At 48.5% G+C, this 20,460-nt stretch overlaps 1 protein-coding gene and 1 long non-coding RNA gene across 3 annotated transcripts in view; one reads left to right on the top strand and one right to left on the bottom strand.

Annotated features, from left to right (window-relative positions):
- Arhgap22 (Rho GTPase activating protein 22) overlaps positions 1 to 19,153 on the bottom strand; it is a 166,148-nt gene extending 146,995 nt beyond the window's left edge. Inside the window, exon 1 of one of the 2 annotated variants that reach the window (XM_087906248.1) lies at positions 18,934 to 19,153. In XM_087906248.1, the coding sequence (XP_087762374.1) occupies positions 18,934 to 18,985 (52 nt within the window). In that variant the 5' untranslated portion in view covers positions 18,986 to 19,153. The remainder of the gene's footprint in view (positions 1 to 18,933) is intronic. The other variant, XM_087906250.1, reaches the window with a different exon arrangement.
- LOC146894876 (uncharacterized) lies at positions 9,473 to 12,413 on the top strand. Its single transcript, XR_015001121.2, has 2 exons — positions 9,473 to 9,719; positions 11,929 to 12,413. It is a non-coding gene; the product is annotated as an uncharacterized LOC146894876 (long non-coding RNA).
- Positions 19,154 to 20,460: the final 1,307 nt, after the last annotated feature.

The following is a 20,460-nucleotide window of genomic DNA, read 5'->3' as shown; positions in this document are numbered from 1 at the left end:
GACTCAGTAGTTAAGAGCACTGGATGCTCTTCCAGAGGTCTTGAGTTCAATTCCCAGCAACCACATGGTGGCTCACAGCCATCTTATATGAGATCTGGTGTCTTCTTCGGGCCTGCAGACATACATGCAGGCAGAACACTGCATACATAATAAAATAAATCTTTAAAAAATGTCATTCAGAGGAGAGTCTTGGTTGGGCACCTAACTGTGACAGAACACTGCTAAGAACGTGAATAGTAAAAGAAGCCAAACCAAACTCAGAGAAAGAACCGCAGCACCTCCACATTGGTAGAAGGAAGAGAGAAGTTTAGTTAAGAGCCTTCTAACAGCATAGGCAGAGCCGGGGGGTGGGTGGGAGATCCCAGGCAGGAGAGGCTGGCGTCACAAGCATTCATGTGTGATGGCTCACTGTGTGGTCGCTGAGGAAAGGCTGGCAGTGGAAGAGGACAGCGTGCAGGCGATTTGGCCTATGATGCTGTGTATGACCCAAGAGCAGATTCCCTGTAGGAGTGAAGGAGGAGGCGAAAATTTACAATGACCAGGAATTTCAAATTCTGGAAATATTATGACTTTCCTACTCTTTAGCCATCTCACGGACAAATCAAGACAAGACACAAAGACTTCCAACTAAAACTCTTGAATAGAACATACACAAATGCATGTTTAAAAATGAACAGTGGAGGTGGAGTCACGATGCGGGTGTAAGATAAAACCATGTGATCTACATGTAGGAAGCATCACTTTCTACAATGGCCATAACCAATTAAAACAGAGAAAGTAAACAGATGACGGAGAAATGAAGCGACAGAGGGGTTTCCAAAGCCTTCCCCCTTCCACCAGCAGCAGTAACAACAACAAAAGCTGACAAGCGCTGATAACACATTTTAGAACTTTAAAAATTCATGAGGATGGCAAGTCTTAATCGCTGGGAGGGGAAGGCCAGTTATCTTCAAGAATGTAGCTTCTGATAAATTTACCATGCTCCAAGGGAAGTTTACACATCCCAGAACATTTGGGCAGCACAAATTGGCCTTGATGGGGCAGGGGAAACACGAAGTATAGATGGGGGAAATCTTTAATTAGAAGCCTGAGTTAGAGATCATCATGGCTTTGCAACACTTGGTCCAGCCACACTCAGGCCTGTCCCAATTCTGTAGGTCAGCAAAAATCTTACAGAAACCTCAGCCTCCATGCCAGCATCGCCGCTGCAGGGAGTGTTGAAACTCTGCCCAGGGCCTTGCCTTGATCTCACTAACTCAGGGCTCTCCCACACACATCAGGGAGCAGGGGCTTCCCCTCAAAAACTGTCAGAGGCAAATGTTTTAGTCACTGGAGCTCCCAGGTAGTAGATAATGGGAAAAAAATTAGCCTGACATAAAACTTTGGAGATGGGATATTCTGGAGAGAAAGAATAGAAACAAAGTCCACGGTATTGGTATTTGTGCCTTGTAACCAAAATACCCAATAGAGACAACTTAAGGGAAGAAAGGTTTATTTTGGCTACTGGTTTCAAAGTGATCTCAGTCTGCAGTGGGGAAGGCAAGTCAGTGGGGCATGAGGCAGTGGATGTTCACATAGAGGGGATCCAGAAGCAGAGACCACAGATGGAACGAAGGTATAATTTCAAATCCACCTACTCCTACCTGCCAGACTCTACCCTCGAAAGCCATGATGGCCTTCGAGAAAGTGCTGTGAACTGGGGAACAAACATTGAAAACAAGCCTGTGGAGAATGCCTCGGATCATAACGACACGCTCAACGAGTCCCCGAGCCCTCACTTCCCTGTGGTCTTCAAGCTCTTCTCGGCATGAGGTAAAGAGCAAGGCAGAGCTGCCAGCGGAGGGCTGAGTGTGGAAGGCGTGTACAAGACACCACAGAGGCTAGGAGATTTTTTTTTCCATGCAGTGTTTAAAATCTCTGTTCAAGGGCTGGAGAGATGGCTCAGAGGTTAAGAGCACTGACTGCTCTTCTGGAGGTCCTGAGTTCAATTCCCAGCAACCACATGGTGGCTCACAGTCATCTGTAATGAGATCAGGTGCCCTCTTCTGGCTAGCAAGCATACATACAGACAGAACACTGTATACATAATAAATAAATAAATCTAAAAAAAAATATCTCTGTTCCATTACCTACTAGCCTTTGAGATAATAGGGTAAACTTCAACACGTGACAAGAAATATGTAGGTAACCAAAGTTGCTGAGCAAAGCTATGAGACCAACGAACAGGAGCAGTTAGAGTGAGCAGCATCCACAAATTCCAGGGGGGAAAGGAAAATCCCACTTCCTGACTTGCCACAGGGAGGTGGTGGCTGCGACAGAGCATGGATGGCATCACGGATGGCATCACGGATGGCATCACGGATGCCATCTTGCTGTAAATGTGAGTGACAACACCCAGCTTTGTCAGTATGTCTGTGGGCAGGAGATGGCTCTCTAATGCATTTCTCAAACTTGGTTCATCGCCTCTCTGAGGAAGTCAGCATCCCTCTCCTGCCACAGGGTTTCATCTTTCCAACCCAGGCTGAGTTCCTATTTCAGCATGGCTCCCACACAGGCAAGATGACTCCACAGGGGGTAAGAGAATGGTGAGCAAGAGGGTGGGAATGGCTTAGGCAAGACATGATCAGAGACTCATCTAAATCAAGATGGGGCCATGGGGATTCAGTTTATGGTAGAACACTCTTTAGCATGCCCAGGCCCTGGGGCCCCAGGGTGCCTGGGGACACAGAAGATGTCATACACTTGGGGCCTAGAAGCTGAAATGCTGCCAGACTATCCATGTCTTCCTAAATCTGGCCTAGGTCAAAAGTGCCAGTCCCCTCTCTATGTTTTTATTTTATTAAATTTTTAAGTAGAAAGTAGAGAAAGATTTACTCAATGTGGCCATATTGAGAAAAGGAGAAAATAAAGAGGCTTCACACACCATGTTGAACAGAAGAGAATGAGCATCCTTCTTGTTCCTGATTTTAGTAAGGGAGACAAAAGACCCATTCCAGTCCATTTTGGAGATGTTGACCCATGGTCAAATTCCAGTAGAGGGCAAGAGCTAACCTCATCTTTAAAAGAAGAAAAGTTGTTAGTCCTCGGGTGGCTACTTACAAAATGTGTCTCAGTGACCTGATCAAGGGACCTCCAACTGGGTGACATTGTCTCATCACCTCTGGGGACTGACTGGGGTCCTGTTTGGTCCCTAGCAATGAGTCTGGCATTCCCCTTCTGTACCCAACCAGCTTTGGGTGGATGGATGCTCTGATACTCGTTTGGGTGGGGCTGTGGCTCTCCTGCCTACTCAGCTAGCAAGGAGCACAGAGACCTGGGGTGTTGCATGGCAACGAGCAACTTTAAGGGCGGTCGTTGTATGCCCAGGTCTTCCACTTAGGAAGATCTCCTAGGAAAAGATGCAGCCTCTTGTACACCTATGTCTTTAATAACCATAATGCCTACGGATTAAGTGAGCAATTACATCACATCAGGTGAACGTCAAGGGAGCCTGGACTGAGGTCAGAGACCGAAGTGGCTCTGAATAGCTGTGTATTCCCCTCCAAATACAGCATGCCAGGTGTGTGGGTTCAAGTCCGGGACACCTCTCTCCCTTCACAGTACTTAGAAGTAAGGGAGTGACCTGGATGTTTAAGAGATCTGGGCCATAAAAATAAATTCCTGGTTAACAGGAATCCTTGCCTTGTCACCAGGGTGGGTTTGGCTTCACACAGCCACCGCCACAGTGTCCACAGGCACTTAGTCCTGAAGAGGAAGCCAGCACCCTGGGACTCATCTCTCATACTGCTCAGAGGAAGTCAAATGGATCGCAAAATACCACTTCCTGAAACTATTAGTGGCTCGGGTTTTTTTTTTTTTTTTCTCTTTCTCCACATGAAACAAGATTGTTTCAGCGTTGGGCCGTGTGAGTAGCTCTCAGTTACTCACCCCGAGTCATTGCTGACATCCAATATCAGCGAGGTCACTGCCGAGCATGGCTGGACCCTGTCCCTGTCTCCTGGTCCTTTTTTAAGATGGGGAGGTGAGATACCACCCGCCATGCGTGAGGATCAAACGGAAGCAGCTGTGCCCATCATTACCCAGGCAACGATTGCTCTACCGGGAGCGGCTCAAGATGAATCTATACACTTGATCCCTAGCACGGTGTTCCTCAGAGGCTCCCGCGTGGGAGGAGTGAGAGGAGCCTCTTTTGCTTTTCAAAAGCTTCTGAGCTTTTAAATTTTATTCTGTTTATTATTATTAGTGTGTGTGTGAGGGTGTGTGTGGGGTGCTGATACACAGCCTGTAGAGGTCAGAGGACAACTTTGTGGCATTGGTTCTCATTGTCCACCTTTATTTGGGCTTTGGGGACCTAATTCAGGTCATCAGGATTGTGTGGTGGCCTAGCACCCGAGTCTCTGTTAATGCAGCAATTCTGGGCAAATAGGGTCAGGTTGTCAGATGGACCAACCAGGTGACTAGCTGAGGGGTGGGGATGGAGATCACATTGAACCACCAATGGTGAGTGGCTTGTTCTGGCCGATCAGGCCCATCCATGTGCCGCCATAAAGTCCCTCGATGAGGGGCTTCAGGGAGTTTTTGAGTTGGTGAACCATGGAGGTTCTGGGTATAGGGTACATCCTGAGCCGTGTGGCAACTCCTCCCTGTCCCTTAGCCCTTGCTCTTCCGTCAGGCTCTTCAGAGGTGTATCTCTTCCAGTAACTGGGTGTGTTCTTGAGTTTGTGAGTCATCTAGGGAGCTACTGCATCTGAGGAGAGCAGTGGGAACCTCGACTAAGGAGCTGAGAGGACAGAAGGGTGGTGGCCTAGGCACCCGTTTGTGACGGGCTCTGAAGTGGAGGCACTTTTGTGAGTGAGTCTACAGTCTGCAGTCTCGTAGGCTGTGAGCTCACTCTGGGCCGTTCATGCTAGAACTGAACTGAATTGCTGAGATATCCTATCGATACTGGAGAATCTGAGAGAGCAAGACAGAGGTCCAGAGACAGCGGCCATGCTTCAAAGAAACTGGCTCTTGGTGATGGAGCCAGGGACCACAGCGGGGTTTGGAGTAAGCAAGCGCTGTGTGTGGAGCAGGAACGCAGGACTGTGGAGAGCTGGACGCAGAGGAGTCATGCTGGCTGGCTCCTGCCATGGCAGCTCCATCTGCTTCAGAAGTTTAATTCTGGGTGTCAGTGTCCTCTGATATGCCAAAGGACACATGATAACTTCTGATCTAACCATTGTGAGCACATACTAGCATGAACTGTGGGTGAGGGGTGGATTCTGTTGTTCCCGTCTACAGTGCGAACAGCTGAGATGGTAGCTGGGACATCATTCAGGCCACCAGTATCACTGATCAGCAAGTTGTAGGACTGGGCACAAGGTTGGCTCAGCCTGGGAGGAGGAAGAAGAGCACCTTGTCCCTACAAGAGGCACTGTCTAGACTTGGGGTGCAGGTCCTGCATGTGAATTATGTGGAGGGTCAGCCTTAGGGAAAGGAGGGACACAGGGAAGGGAGCAGGGGCTGCAGCTGGACATTGGTTCTTCTCTCTTCCTTGCAATGGGAAAGCCGGCCATTCTGGAGGGTCCTGGGGCAGCAGCTCCTAATTATCCCTAGACCCATGACGTCCCTGCCTTCTAACTCTGCACACGGCCGGGTGTGCATTGTGCCCGAGTAATAGTGTCTGCCCTTAACACATACCACAGTTGTTAGGAGTTAGTATTTGCTGAGTACATGCCACACGGTAGGAGCTACTGTCCTTCATTACACATGTAACACACTGCTTTTATACTTCATGTTATAGAGAACAATGGTGCCCAAGGAAGGGGCATGCTGCATGAGAAATCATTGCCTAGGAGGTGGCTAAGCTGGCATCTCAAACTCAGTCTGCCATTTTAAGCAATACTAGGTGGCTCCTGTCTGTCTCCACCAGGAGGACAAGGTCTCTGGCTCCATGATGCTGACCTAACCCTATGGGGAGACATTCTTCCATAGGAAATTCTTACTTAAGATACATCCTCAAGACTGATGGCTGGTCTTACCAGGGCTGTAGAGCCCTGTCCTTCGTTCCTCAACACAGGACAGTCATGACAAGCCCATCTGGCCACAGGGCTACAACTGGTCAACTGAGGCCGCTGGATGCCTACGTTTCCATCCAACTCCTCCCTGTGCACAGTGCCCGGTCTCCTATGATGCCCACCTCAGTCCACTTTCAAGGCCCAGCCCTGCAAAAGCCTGCAGGCTTAGCACCAGGGTGCTGCTGAGGAGTGGGCACAGTGACAAATACCATGCCCAGGGCTTGAGCTGGTTCTTCATCCCAGCACGCCACCGTTCACTGGTGTCCCTCGTCGAAGAGGAGAAGCATGTGTGGTCAGGGTCCTCAGGAGATGGTGAGAGCTGTTTTTGTCTCCTGGGAGGGGAGTTTGGAGTGCTCGATATTCCTCTACGCTGCCTGAATTCTTGCCCTGAGCCCACCACAGCTGGCAGATGGCATGCCAGGCTCCAGATAGGGTTTCCTGTGTCCAAGGCTCCACTATTCTACTCTGCTTTTTTTTTTTTAGATTTGCAAAAGGACTTGGTGGGAGGAGGAGCTCAGCTCTTAAAGTGCTTGGCTTACTATCAAGTGGACCATGGTGATGCATGCTGGGAAGTGGAGACAGGCAGATCTTTGGGGTTTTCCGGCCATTTAAATTAGCCTATTTGGAACAAGAGAGACTTTGCCTCAAAAAAAAGTGGGTGGCTTTTAAAGAAGGACACCAGAGGTTGTTCTGTACATGGAGCAACACACACACTCACACATGCATGCGCACACACACATGCACACACAAGTACACGCACACATGTACACACACACACACACACACACACACGCACATGCACACCCCACATTAGGGTTCTCAGAGATCGTCTCAGCGTCTTATTCTCGGGAAGAAACTCCTATGAATTCTGGACTGACTCTGAGCCCTCTGTAAGCTTTGCTTTTTATTTGGTATTCTAGTCCTGCCCCAGACCTCTAAGGAATGGCCTGGTGTGGAGTCCTTGTTCACACCAAATGGACAGAATAAGTTGATGGAGCAGGCATCAGTGAGCCGGCAGAAGTGGGGCAGATGCAGAGGGTAGAGGGCAGAAGGCCAAGGGCCTGCTGTGGTTTGTATTCTCCACCCACCTCAGGGATGTTGTTTCCCCAGCTGGGCAGGAACAGAGGTTACCACAGGAAGCTGGCTCTCTGAGAAAGCTGCTGACTCAGCCCTCTGTTGGCTCCCCAGAGGACAGTGTGCCTGGCACAGTATCTGTCTAGACATTTGCTGAGGGCTCTGTCCACACTGTTTCTTGGGCACAGGTTCTTCATGGCTCTTCAGAACTGAGGCGAACAAGAGTGTTGGCCCGAGTCCCCTTCAAATGCTCAGGATGGGACTATGAGCCCCAGTGTCCCAGAATGTGTCTGCTGGGGACTGGGCCTTTGCAGAGGTGGTTAAATACTGGTGTCCTTGTAAGAGGAGCATGTAAGAACACAGTCATAAGGCCAGGTGGCAGTGGGGGCGCACGCCTTTGATCTCAGCACTTGGAAGGCAGAGGCAGGTGAATCTCTGTGAATTTGAGGCCAGCTTGGTCTACAGACTGAGTTCCAGGACAGTCAGGGGCTGTTACACAGAGAAATACTGCCTCAAAAAAAAAAGAAAAAAAAAAGAAAGAAAGAAAGAAAAAAGGAAAGAAAGAGAACACAGCTACAGACAGAGGGATGATCACATGAGACACGGGGAGAGGATGGAACCTGAAGCCAAGGAGAGGGGCTGAAGGAGCAAACATGCCTGCCAATACCTTTACCGTGAACTTCTAGCTTCCAGAATTGTGAGGAAGTAAGTTCCTCTCCAGGCACACTCTTACATCTCTCTCCTGGCCTCCAACAAGGGACTTCCAGGCTTAGGCCAGACTTTACCCTGCTTCTGGACCCCTCTCTGCTCACCACTTCCTCTCACTTTTGCACCAGGCCAGGGTTCCCATGAGCCTTCCTTCAATGTTTCCTGGGGTATCTAGTTCACCTAGTGTCCTACACTGGGTGAAGAGAATAGTTTCTGCAAAGCTTAAATATTCATGTCTGTGCCTTCGGTGATTTCTGGCTTCAGCTGCCGTTATGAGTGCCCTGTTGGGTGAGCTGACTGCTGGCTTCCAGTTTCCGGCTCCTTCTGAGCCCGTGCAAATGGATTCAGTACACTGGGGAGGAGACGCTGAGTGGCCATGGCCCTTGTATAGAGGCTTTCAAGTCTTCCCTGGAGTCCCTGCAAGGGGACTGTTGGCTGCAGACGTGGGCTCCCCGTCCCCCAATGGCGGACTTCCCCACTTCTGTCATTTTCCAGCCACAGTCCTGCTTCCTGGCTCGTCTCCCCAGTTTCCACCTCCACCTTGACCCTTGTTTAAGATGTGTTTTGGGGCACCCACATTTATACATAGTTTCACTGTTTCCCGTCCAGGGCTCTGGTTCCTTCACCTTAGAGCCAAGTTCATCTGCTGAAGGGAACTGGACACAGGACAAGGTGATCTCGGTGCAATTATTAATCATTTTTAGTTTGGTTGTAGAATAAAATGTAGAAAAGAAGGGAAAGGAGAAAAAAATTGCCTTCTGACTCATTTCTAACCAGGTGATTATCTGGAACTAAGGGGTTACTGACAGTGCCCTGCCCTGTCCACCTCCCCACACAGCCCCAGAACGTGTGTGGTCTCCTATAGAGAGTTATCAGAGGCTGGGGAGGCAGCCAAGGTAGCAAACTGTTGCACCTAATGCTGATTCCCAGACTCAGTGTTTGTTTGTTTGTTGTTTTGAAAGCTGGGTACGGTAGCATGAGTTTGGTGGTGTTCTCAGGAGCTGACTAGCCAACCAGCCTAGTTACTGGGTACCACTCCCAGTGAGAGACCCTGTTTCAAAAAAACAAGCTTAATTGTCCCCAAGGCGTGCCAAGTGCTACTGACACCTCCTCTCCCTCTCTCGCAGCCAGTTCTCCTAAAGAGCATAAAGTAGCAGCCAGGCCTGTTATCTGGCATTGCTCTAGTTCTGTGGGTCTTCACGAGGTGTCTCTAACCCAGGGACGCCGTGTGTGCGAGTGTACGTGCGTGTGTGGTCATGTCTGTGTGTTTGCTCACCATCATTATGGAGGGTGCTGGCTTCTGTAGGATGATCTTGCATCACTCAAAAGAACCGTTCCATCATCCATCCAGATGCCCCAGATGCTTGCCTCCCCACCTCCCGGTTCAGCACTGCCAAGCGTTGTGCAATGTTTTTAGTCCCAGTATTTTTAATCTTACTCAGGGCCTCTGCAAGGTCATCTGACCTGCACTGTCTTTCTTATGCTATTCATTCATTCATTCATTCATTCATTCATATAGTCACACATTTACTCAAGAGTAATTAAATACACATTATATGTCAGGTATAACTTCAGTGACCAATCACTGTGCAAACAGCTCTAACCGGCTCTTCCTCCTCCCTTCCTCATTCAAAGTAATGCTTTCATGAGCCCCTAAGGGGTAGCAACAAAGCCAGAAGATGGGGCCACTATCCTAAGGGGAGAACAGACTGCAAGAAACCCGAAACACAAAAGTACTCTCAGCTACAGTGGAGAGATGCAACTACTAAGCTAAACAAAACTGACAAACCTAACTATGTTTGAATTTCAGAAGCTGATCAAATACGGGAAAAACACCAGAAAATGCTTCTCATTGACTTAACGGCTGGACTTTTGAGACAGGTCAGTACAAGTCTGTGGTTTTCCTGCTTAGGGCTGCTCTTTGCCCAAGACCTCCAGCTCAGTTCTCAGAGAGGTTGTGTCAGGATGGGGCCACTATGGAGACCAGGGACAAGGCAGGAATGGTTCATTCAGTTGTGAGCAATCAGCAACAGCCCCACTCAGTGGAAAGCAAGCAGCCTCTGTTGTCTTGGCAGCCGGGATTAGGAAGACTACCACCCTTGCTTGGGACTTACATTTGTGCAGGGACTGCGTGCATGTACAGGGGAGGCTAGGGAGGGCCCTGGTCCCATGCGCTCTTGCCAGTCCTGGGCCTGAACCAGTTGCTGACATGGAGGCTCAGCGGGAACGTAGAGCTAGAGAGAGCTTAAGGACTACTTGAATTGAGAGACTCCCCTGTCCTCTCACAGAGCTCCTGGCAGAGGGCGGGGCCAACTACCAGCTGACGGTTAAATGGCACTGGAACAGGGTGAATCTTAGAAGCTGCACTGAAAAGTAAAAGCAAGAATAAAATGCAAACATAACAGAGACATTAGAGGCAGCAAATGTGAGGGACAGGATTTAAGGATTCAGAGCAGGCAAAGGATTCAACCTCTTATCTAAAGTGTCCACTTTTAGCAGGTGTGGTGGCTCACTTCTGTCTGTAATATCAGCATTCCAGATGCTGAGGCAGGAGGATCACAAGTTGGAGACCAGCCTGTGAGACCCTGTCTTAAAGCAAAACAAAACAAAACAACAACAACAACAAAACCTAATAAAAACAAACATTACAGTTAAACATGAAAAGGCCCCATTTGTGCAGTGTTTGAGCGTTGTTCCGCCGCTGGGGGTGCTGCTCTGTCAGGCTGTGGAGCCTTTCGAACAGCAACTGTTTCTGGCAGATGTTGGACCATTGGGAGCCAGGTTGAGTGCCCAGACTAGCTCTGCTTCTAGCCCAAGTGCTCTACTTCCTGATTGTTTGAGACAAGACTAGTTAAGTTCCCACCTCACAGGACAGACCCCTGGCCTCCCACCTTCCTTCCGTGGTGAGATGTCGAAGCAGACAGACCCAGCTCCCTTAAGTTGCTTCTGGTCAGGGGTTTGCTAAAAGTCATATTGTAAGTAGGTAAAATGTCGGTTCTTAACGATGCTAAGAGCTGTCTAAAACCCAAGGGGGAGAGAGGATGCTACACCCTCAGGAATTCTGAGTTCCTCAGGGTTTGACGGATAACTACTTAAAAAAGAAAATCCCCACCGGTGAACTCAAGAAACTAAAATAAAAATGTAAAGAAGTGCAGGAGACGGGAAGGTGATGGGGGAAGAATTTCAGCAAGACAGAAACAGAGGACAGAGATCCCCGAGCCGGAGGGCGAGCACGGAAACCTGTGCAGGGGAATAGAAGGAAGAGTAAGTGTAGTTGGAAGTAGAGATATGGACATAATCCAATATGGCTGGGGCTGGTGGAGCCGGCCTGCACCCCCAGGTACTCGGCTGAGGCAGGGGACTCAGAGGGTACAGAAGAGATGAAGGAAAAGGAACAGAGGGCAGAGATATGGAAAATAGTGGAAATCATTTCTGCCAAATTGCTTGTAATGCACGCCCCAGGCAGATGGAGACAGGAGAGACAGGAGCAGAAACATTATTTGGAGAACTAAACAAGAAAACTGGAACTTTCCAATGGATGGAAAGCCTCTTTTTCACATATAATAAATACAAGGAGGATAAAGACAAAGAGAAGTACATTCTAGCACAGAGGTGGATGTGGACAGACGGACAGTTTAGTGCCCGGGTTGGTGTTATGGGGAAATGAGATGAGAGAATTTTCAATCACACTGTTGAAAGACAGAAGAAAAAAATTAAGGCTTGAAAATAGCGGGAACGAGTAGCCTGGTGACGCGGAGGAGCGCCATGTAATTAGCAGTTGACAGCATCTCTCACCAATGCCAGCTAGAAATAGAGAAACTGGAAACTGTTAACCAATGCCAACCTATGTGAATGCTGACTGTCAGAAATGAGAAAGGCAAAATGGCATTATCCTCTGAGGTATAGAGACAGAGAGGTCCTGGCCAGTGGATCTGTGTGAAAGGAAACACTGAAGAAATGTCCACTCACAGGACAGCAGCCCCGGAAGAACTGAGGAAGACCAGGGATGACAGAAACAAGGATTCGTGGGAATATTCTTCAAATCCATGGTTTTGTTTTGTATCATTTTCTTCTTACTCTATTTTAACAGATACACCAAAGTTCTACACGTTAAAGATACTCATCTCCTTCCACAGCCAGATTAAGATGCAACCTTCTCACACCACTATTGTGTGACTTTGGGGGAGAAACTCCCATGGGAATCCAGGGGAGAGCAGACGCGAATCTACATTTTTCGTTACGGCAGTGAGATCTAGTCACCTGTTCTCTGTAACAGAGTAATCACGGTGCAACGTCACAAACGGGAAGGAAAAAGACAGGAGAAGATGTGTCTCATCAAAGCTGGTGAGAGAGCTGGAGCTGACCATGCCACTCCACAAACAGGTGCCACACGGAGGGCAGAGCCATTATGTCAGGGTTGTTCACGGGGACTAACCCCTGAGCACATCAGCAAGCTGCTGCGGTTTGTTCTGGAGACTCTGGACCCGTGCTTCTCAACCCTCCTAACACTGTGACCCTTTAGTACCATTCCTCACGCTGTGGTGACCCATAAAAGTATTTTCATTGCTCCTTTCATTGCTTTTCCACTGCTATGAATCACAATGCAAATATCTGATATGCGGGATATCTGATATGTGACCCCTGTGAAAGGGGTCACGACCCACAGGTTGAGGACCACTACTCCAGAGGCTTAAAGAGCAAAAGTCTCAGTTTCCAGCCTGCGTGGCTACTGGGTCTTTGGTAAGAGGTGGGTCACTGGGGGCATGTTTTGAAGGAGACAGTGGGTGTCCCCCTTCTGTCCTATGTTCCTGGAGTGGTACTGGGCTGCCAGGGACTCACAAGAAAAGGACAAGCGACTATGATCTTCTCTTTTAGTAAATTGATTTAAAAACTTTATTATTGTTATGTGTGAATGTGAGTGTGGACTGGCCACAGGGCTCGTGTGGATGTATCACAGGCTCACGTGGGTGCCAGAGGCCAGCTTCAGGAGTCAGTTTTAAGGAATGAATTCAGCAAGTGGTTTTACCCACTGAGTCACCATGCCAGCTTGCAAACTGACTCTCTCTCTCTCTCTCTCTCTCTCTCTCTCTCTCTCTCTTTCTCTCTCTCTCTCTCTCTGTGTGTGTGTGTGTGTGTGTATAAGCATGAGCATGTACATGCATGTGTATTGTGTGTGTGTGTCAATGTGGGTACCTGTGTGTCACGATGTAAGTGTGGAGATCAGAGGCAATCTGGGATGTTAGCTATCACCCACTCCACCCGCCTCGCTTTGTTTCAGACAGGGTCTTTGTTTATTTTCCTCACTGAGGACACCAGGCTAGTTGGATGAAGATCTGAGGATCGTCCCTGTCTCCACCTCCCATCTTCCTATAGCGGCACTAGGATTTCAGAAGCTTGGGCTATGTGTCCAGCTTTTACATACCTTCTGGGGATTTGAACTTGGGTACTCGGGCTTGCAAGACAATAGCCTTTACCTACTGTACCATCTCCAAAACCCTAGCGAGTTGATTTAATCAGGCATTTTGTTACAGGGGTAGGAGACTAACCCAGAAGGGGCAATAGACATCACCGTATATATGTCTAAGAATCAAACACTGGCACTCCTGGGAAAAGGCAACAAAATGATAAGACCTGAGAGTTAAATACTAGGGTTTTCATGCCCCAGTCTCAATAACTGAGGAATATTTAGACAAACCACCAGTAGCTTCATAAAAGGCGTGGCAGATCGCCCATGTGAGTTGATGGGCACACAAAACACACCTCACACAGATGCGGAGGGGTTTTATTCACAGGGATGTTTGGAATGTTATTCAGGGTGGATTATATGCTGGGCCATAAAGAAAGTCTGATGAACTTGAAAATGGAAATGATACAAAATACATGATCGGACTATACTGGACTTAAATTAAAAAAAAAACAACAACAGAAAGAAAACTGGGAAATTGTCAAATACTTGAAAGTGGAGCACAACTTTAACTCCAAGTGCCACCCTTAAGATTTCAATAACACACATTTCTGCCTTGAGAAACTGGTAAAAATCAAGCCATGTCCAAAGGAAATGAGGAGGAATTCATAGAGATGAGCATATTCAGAGACCCAACAACACAGAAAAAGCAAAACAGGAGAGAAAAATCAATGAAGCAAAAAAAAAACAAAACAAAAACAAAAAACCAAAAAGACAAGAAAGCAAAAAAACCCAATTCTTTCAAAGGACTTAAAAAACTCGGCAAACCTTTAACCAGACTGACCAATAATAATAAGAAGTACCAGGACTGGAAAGGAAATATTGCATCCACACCACAGGAAGTACAGAGGCTTGTAAAGGAACGCCGGGAGCAAATTATGTTGAGAACGCTGTGGGGCCCCTAAAAAGCAGACAGAAGCCCAGGATGACAATTATCCGGTGTCCTGGACAGTGATGCTTCCCAAAGTCTGTCCTAAAGGACTGCGCTGGTTAGCTTTACTGTAAACTCGACACAGCCTAGAACTGCGTCTCAGCCTTCCTGATGCTGTGGCCCTTTAACACAGTTCCTCATGTTGTGGTGACCCCCAACCATAAAATTATTTTGCTGCTACTTCATAACTGAAATTTCACTACTGTTAATGTTAATATCTGATAGGCAGGATGCCTAATATGTGACTCCTAAAGGGGTCGCAACCCACAGGTTGAGAACCACTGGACTAGCATCCCCCAGAAAGCAGAAACCTCAGCTGAAGAATTACCTAGATTAGATTGCCCTTGCAGGGCCAAGCCATCTGTGGGAAGTTGGTCCTGGGCTCTGTAAGAAAACTCACTCTACATGAGGCAGAGGATGAGGCAGTAAACAGCCTTCCTCCACGACTTCTGCTTCAGCTCCTGGCCTAACTTCCCCCAGGGATGAACTATGACTCAAAGTGTGAGCCAAATAAATCCTTTCCTTCCCAAGGAAATTGATTTTGGTCATGGCATTTATCACGGCCACAGAAAGCAAACTTGGACGTACATTTTATGTCAACTCAACATAAACTAGAGACATCTGAAAGGAAGACATCTCAATTAAGAAGAAGCCTCCACAAGATCCCACTGTAGGGCATTGTCTGAATTAGTGATCAGTGTCAGAGGTCCCAGTGTGGGTGGCGTCCTCCCTGGGCTGGTGGTCCTGGGTGCAATAAGAAAGCAGGCTGAACAAGCCATGATGAGCAAGTCAGGAAGCGCATTCCCCATGGCTTCTGCCTCAGTTCCTGCCTTTAGGAGTTCCTGTCCTGACTTCCTTTGATGATGAACAGTGATATGGAACTGTAAGCTTCAAGCCCCTTCCTCCCCAGTTTGCTTTGGGTCATGGTGTTTTACCACAGCAAGAGTCACCCTCATTAGGGCAGACAAAGGCAGGGGATTGCTTCCCAAGCCACTCTTTGAAGCCGCTGTGCTTATGTAGAAGACAAAGAATTTTACAAATACAGACTGCTGCCCACCATTCCCCGGGGACACACACAACAGTGCTAGCAGCAATGCCAGCAAAGTCAATCCCAGTAAGATGTAAAACATAAACCAGTTGTAAGTAGAGTTCATTCCAGGAACTCAACCTAAGTTTGACACCTGAGAGAGGCAGGACCTGTATGTCTGTTCGTCTAACATCAATAGAATCCAGGAATAAGCTATGTGACCCTTCCGCAAGGCACTAAAGCATCTGGCAGAGTCAAGTAGCTCTGGCTTCCTACTACAAGGGAAGTCCCAGTAGGTCGTCTGGCAGAATGATGCCCAAAGAGGTGGATGTGAGGTCCAGCAGAGGGATTTAATCCCCAAGAACTGCACATTTGTCCCGAATCCCTGCAAACATCTGCCAAGGGGAAACTCATGTCCCTTAGTCATATTCTCCAGGTGTGATGACTCATCTTGGCTGCCAGCTCGACCACATCTGGAATCAACTAAACCCCAGCAGCTGGGCAAGTCTGTGTCTCTGAGAGAGGTCTCTTAACTGGATCATTCGAGGTCAGAAGACCCACCCTAAACCTGGGCCACACCTTCTGGTGGCTGTCCACACGAAAGGGCGACCAAGGAGGAAGCTCTTGCTTTTTGCCTGCTTGCCCTCACCCTCACTGGCAAGTTCTCCCATCCGCCTGCTGGGGCATGCAGGAGAGTATTCTGATACCTTGCTGGGTTTAGAACCCACTTCTTTGGGATGTCTCCAGAAACCAGCAGAGACATCCAGACTCATAGACTGCCTGACTACCAGAGTCTTGGCCTTTCTTTGGGAGACAGGTGTTGAAGGACTACTGGACCACAGTCTACAAGTCATTAGTAAATCCTGTATATATTCTTCCTGTAAAAAAAACCCTGGCTACTTTCAGTTTGCTGTTCTGCAGGAGCAGGGACTCAGCACAGAACTCACTTTGAATGGAGCTGAAGGAGAGCCCTCCTTCGTGTGAAAGAAAATAGGTTTAGTCTTCATTTTAACTTTTTAAATTGTTTGACTTCCAGTTAGTTCGAATGAGAGAAATGATGTTTTTTATGTGGACTCAGAGGGTAGGAGCATTAGCTCTCATCACAGCCATTGAGTTCCCTGTGGGCCTCATGGATTTGCTCTGGTTAGTTCTAACGATAGCCAGGCTTCAGGGAGCCCAGGTGACCATGCAGCCAGTTCACCAGTGAATCTAGTGATACCCACTTAAAATTTTGGTTTCTTCTTTTTAAAGACAGTTTATGAAGTAGATCTTAAAAGTTCTATTATTTCATCCTAAATTAAATTAAGATGTGTTTAGTTCTAATAATCAGAAAATGAATTAATAGGAAAAGGTTGTTATAGAAAAAATACATCTTTCCTCTTTCCTGAATGTATATAGTTTAACCCTTCTTTGTTACTTTTAAATTATGCTTATGAATATCAGTCTGTTTTGAACTCTTACTGGTGTTAAAGATGGAAATAAAACAATTTAAAACAACAACAACAAACCCCTCCCCGCAAAAAAATCCTGACTAAGGAAACTGGAGAGATTGTTCAGCAGTTAAGAGCACTGTCTGCTTTTCCGAGTTTCTTGAGTTTAATTCCCAGCAACCAACCACATGGTGGCTCACAACCATGGATGATGAGATCTGGTGCCCTCTTCTGGCCTACAGGCAGAACACTGTATACATAATAAATAAATAAATCTTAAAAATAAAAACAAAAGAATCCCCTGACTAAACCAGGAGAGACAGAGAGAGAGGGTGGGGAGGGAGAGGGTGAGAGGGAGGGAGAGATGGAGGGAGGGAGAGAAGAGGAGAGAGAGACAGAACCAGATAACTCGATCAAGGCTGGGGGGAGAGAAGTTGTCCCCACTGTTCCAATAATACCGTCCCTGTCTGAACCCTTCTGTGCAGAGACATTAACATTTTCTTCAAAGTTGTCTAAGTCTGAGATGATCATTACTTAAAACCAGCGTGGTCACGAGGAAGACAGCACAGACACCTGCTCCATCACACACAAGCCTGGATGAGAGCATGCTGAGTGCAAAGGGCTGGCACAGAGGGACTCACGCACACTTATCAGACCTGTGCATCAGCTAAGTCACCACATGCAGACATACTGGCTGTGCGCAGGGACTGCTAGCCTGTGCAGGACGCCATGGACGATGACAGTGTGTATCAGTTAGTCTGATGCTGTACCACACAGCGTGGTGCATGCATGGACTGCCTCTGTATTTTACACTCCAAAACGGCTCACTCTCTGCCACGTGAGTTTCACTTTCATATAAAAATCAATGTAATGTTATTCAATAAATTCTCTTGTAGCATCTCCATTGCCCTTTCTCAGTAGGTTGGCACATGCCCTCTGGAGGTAGGGGTACAAACCATCATATCAGACAGATCTGGCGGCTGACCCTCAAACAGAAGCCAGGGGTTTTCATTTGGAGCTGAATGACATTGTGACCCCAGTTGGAGGAGAGTATCAGCTGCCGTGACCTCAACACCCCAGCCCGATTTCTCCCTGATCTCTGTGCATTGATTCCGGTGGAACTTCCACCTAGACTCTAGCCCAGACTCAGAGCCCAATCCAGGCTTCCAGTCCACCCAAACCTGCCTCTGTGAAAGAGAAATTTTTCTCCTTACCCCACACATGCCGACTTGGGGCACAGCAGCCACACAGCTGGAGTCCAAGCCCTGTGGTTCTGCTTACTTTCTCCCCAGGCTAACAGCGACATAAAAAAGTCCTGAATCCTGAGGTTCCACCTGAGACATCTGCAGACGTCTCCAGAGGAGGCTGGGGAGTTTGAAGAGCCCCCTCAGTTTCTAACGCAGGACGAGAGGCCCCGAGGGTGCCACAGACGGCACCTGTTTCTAGGATCCAGCTCTCAGGTTCTTACAACCAGAGAACATCACCCAGTTACAAACACAACCATCTCCTTCCTGTCTGGAGTCCAGACAGTGCCCACAGATTTGAGTAGGGCATAGCATCCCTTTGAGAAGGGCTTAGCATCCGAGGGGTACATCTAGCCAGCACCTGCAAGGCTTAACACCTATGCGACCCAGCACCTGCTAGGCTCAACGCTTGTATGACCTAGCACCGTCTGGACCTGCATCCGTGTGACCCAGCACCTACAAGGCTTGGCTCTTGGAGGGACCAGCACCTTCAGGGCACACCCGGCCAGCATCTGCCTGTGACTCAAACAGACAATAGTCCCACTGTGGCTAATAGCTTCCTCCCCCACCCCTTTCCAGGCTCAACCATCCTCCACATCTTTCAGCTCACTGCCAGGCTGGGTTGTTTCTTGGTGCAGACAGGGGAGCCTTGGGTCACACAGCTCTCCCTGTGGGGGTTTACCTAGTGTCCAAGCAGGCTATGGGCATGGTGGTCCTCACGGACATTAAATGTCATTAGAGTCCTCAGCCACTGGAGCCCAGGACCCCTGACACTTTCTGTCACGTTGGAGCCCGTTTTTCAGGCAGACACAGAGCAGATGCTGGGGTACCCGGCTGAGTGCTGGGCCACCAGTCAGTTCTGAAAGCTGAAGGAAGATTGAGCCCTGACTGCATGGTGCCCACAGGACCAAGAAGCCTCTTTCAGTGGCCCCGAGCAACCCCACCCTCAAGCAAGGAGTCAAACACACAGTCATTCTCCACACAGAATCAAATCCTTACTGAAGTATTTCGCAGCGAAGGTTCTTCTTTTGCTGGAAGCCGTCGGCAGCATCGCTAGGCCAGCTGGCAGTCTGTAGATTTCTCCCGTGCCTTCTTTCGAAGGCAGCAGCCACGTCCTCAGGCAGACAAGCTAATTCCTGGTTTCAGTAGCAGGCGATCAGCATCTATAGTAAAGAAATATATTTAGAATGCCCTTTAAGGCATTTGCCTGGATTTCCAGCGTGAAGCCTGCTATGAGGGATGAGTTTCTCTGTGGAGCATGTACCTTGGGGGATCTGAGAGCAAACTTGGGGAAGTCAGAGTATCAGTTCCTCAAATCTGTAAAATGGGACCAGCAGTAACAACTGCCTTGCAGAGGGAGCAGACGCCAGACGCGTCGGCGGAAGCAAGGGCTTTGAGAGCCAGAGGGCTCCAGCAGCTGGATTCGATTTTTCCAAGGAGCCTTTTGCACAAAGAAACGTGCAAATTTCTCTGAACACGTGGGCGACTTCTGGTTTGCGCCATGGCTTCTGGGGCTTATGATCCAGGTGCAGGGGTAGAACCCAGGAAAGCTAGGGGTGCCATTTCCCCATTGTATTTTTAGAAAATTTGTCATCTTTATATCATTTAAAGCTGTGGAAAACTGATAAAAAAAAACAAACACACAAACGAACTTGGTTATAATGAGCCAAGTGGTGTTTGTGCAGCCATCAACACTCTCCACACAGCAGCCCACCCCAGGCAAAGCTGGGCTCTGAGGTGGCAGGCACATGTCACCTGTCTTAGTACAGCTGATGCACCTGCAGATGGAGCCTGGAAGAACAAGCCCAGAACGTTCTTCCCCTACCCACCTTGTCGCTACTCCGCTAACCTCTATAAGCTGTGCTTGTATCAGGCCTGAAGTTACAAAGTGAGCCCTGGCAGATCTTTCCAGGCAGGGCCTGGGGATGCCGGAATGTGGGGGAGATAGGGATGTGGGCTGTCATCAGTTCATCACAACGCCACAGGCAACGGGAGCTTGGGGCTCTGGACTAGTGGCTGGCATTCTGTGGGTTGTGCTGGGTCAAAGTGCCTCTGGCACATGCTTAAGCATTTGGGCACAGTTCCTGTCACTGACTGGTCTCCTCTTGGAGTGGAGAGGGCAGACTGTCTTTGGGATAGCCGGGAGGAGGAAACGGGTGGGTAGGTAGTAAATCTGCAAGGGCCCGCCCAGGCCCAAGATGCCAGCATGACTTTGGGCCGAGGAGCACAGACAGCCCAGAGTGCACAGCCGAGAGCTGGAAGCCTCCAGGGTTAGGCAGAGACAGAGCTGGGGCTGAGAAATAAGGGCCCTGGAGCTGGTACGGATCTCAGAGACACTGATGGGTCTGAAGTGACACCTTCCTTCTGTCCTAGAAGCATGCAGGGCTTAAAAACACAGTGGACTGGGATGGGGTGGGGCACCCCCAAACCTATTGTAGCAAGGCTTAGCATGAAAGTTCTGGGTCCATACCTGGGTAGTCCCTAGCAGGACACAAAGTCAAGGGTGGTGTATCTCTATAATCCCAG

This window comes from Myodes glareolus, chromosome 5 (assembly GCF_982192425.1).
Source record: "Myodes glareolus chromosome 5, mMyoGla1.1, whole genome shotgun sequence".
Taxonomy (NCBI): Eukaryota; Metazoa; Chordata; class Mammalia; order Rodentia; family Cricetidae; genus Myodes; species Myodes glareolus.
Note: the sequence above shows the minus strand (reverse complement) of the source record. Positions and strands in the feature narration are given on the sequence as shown.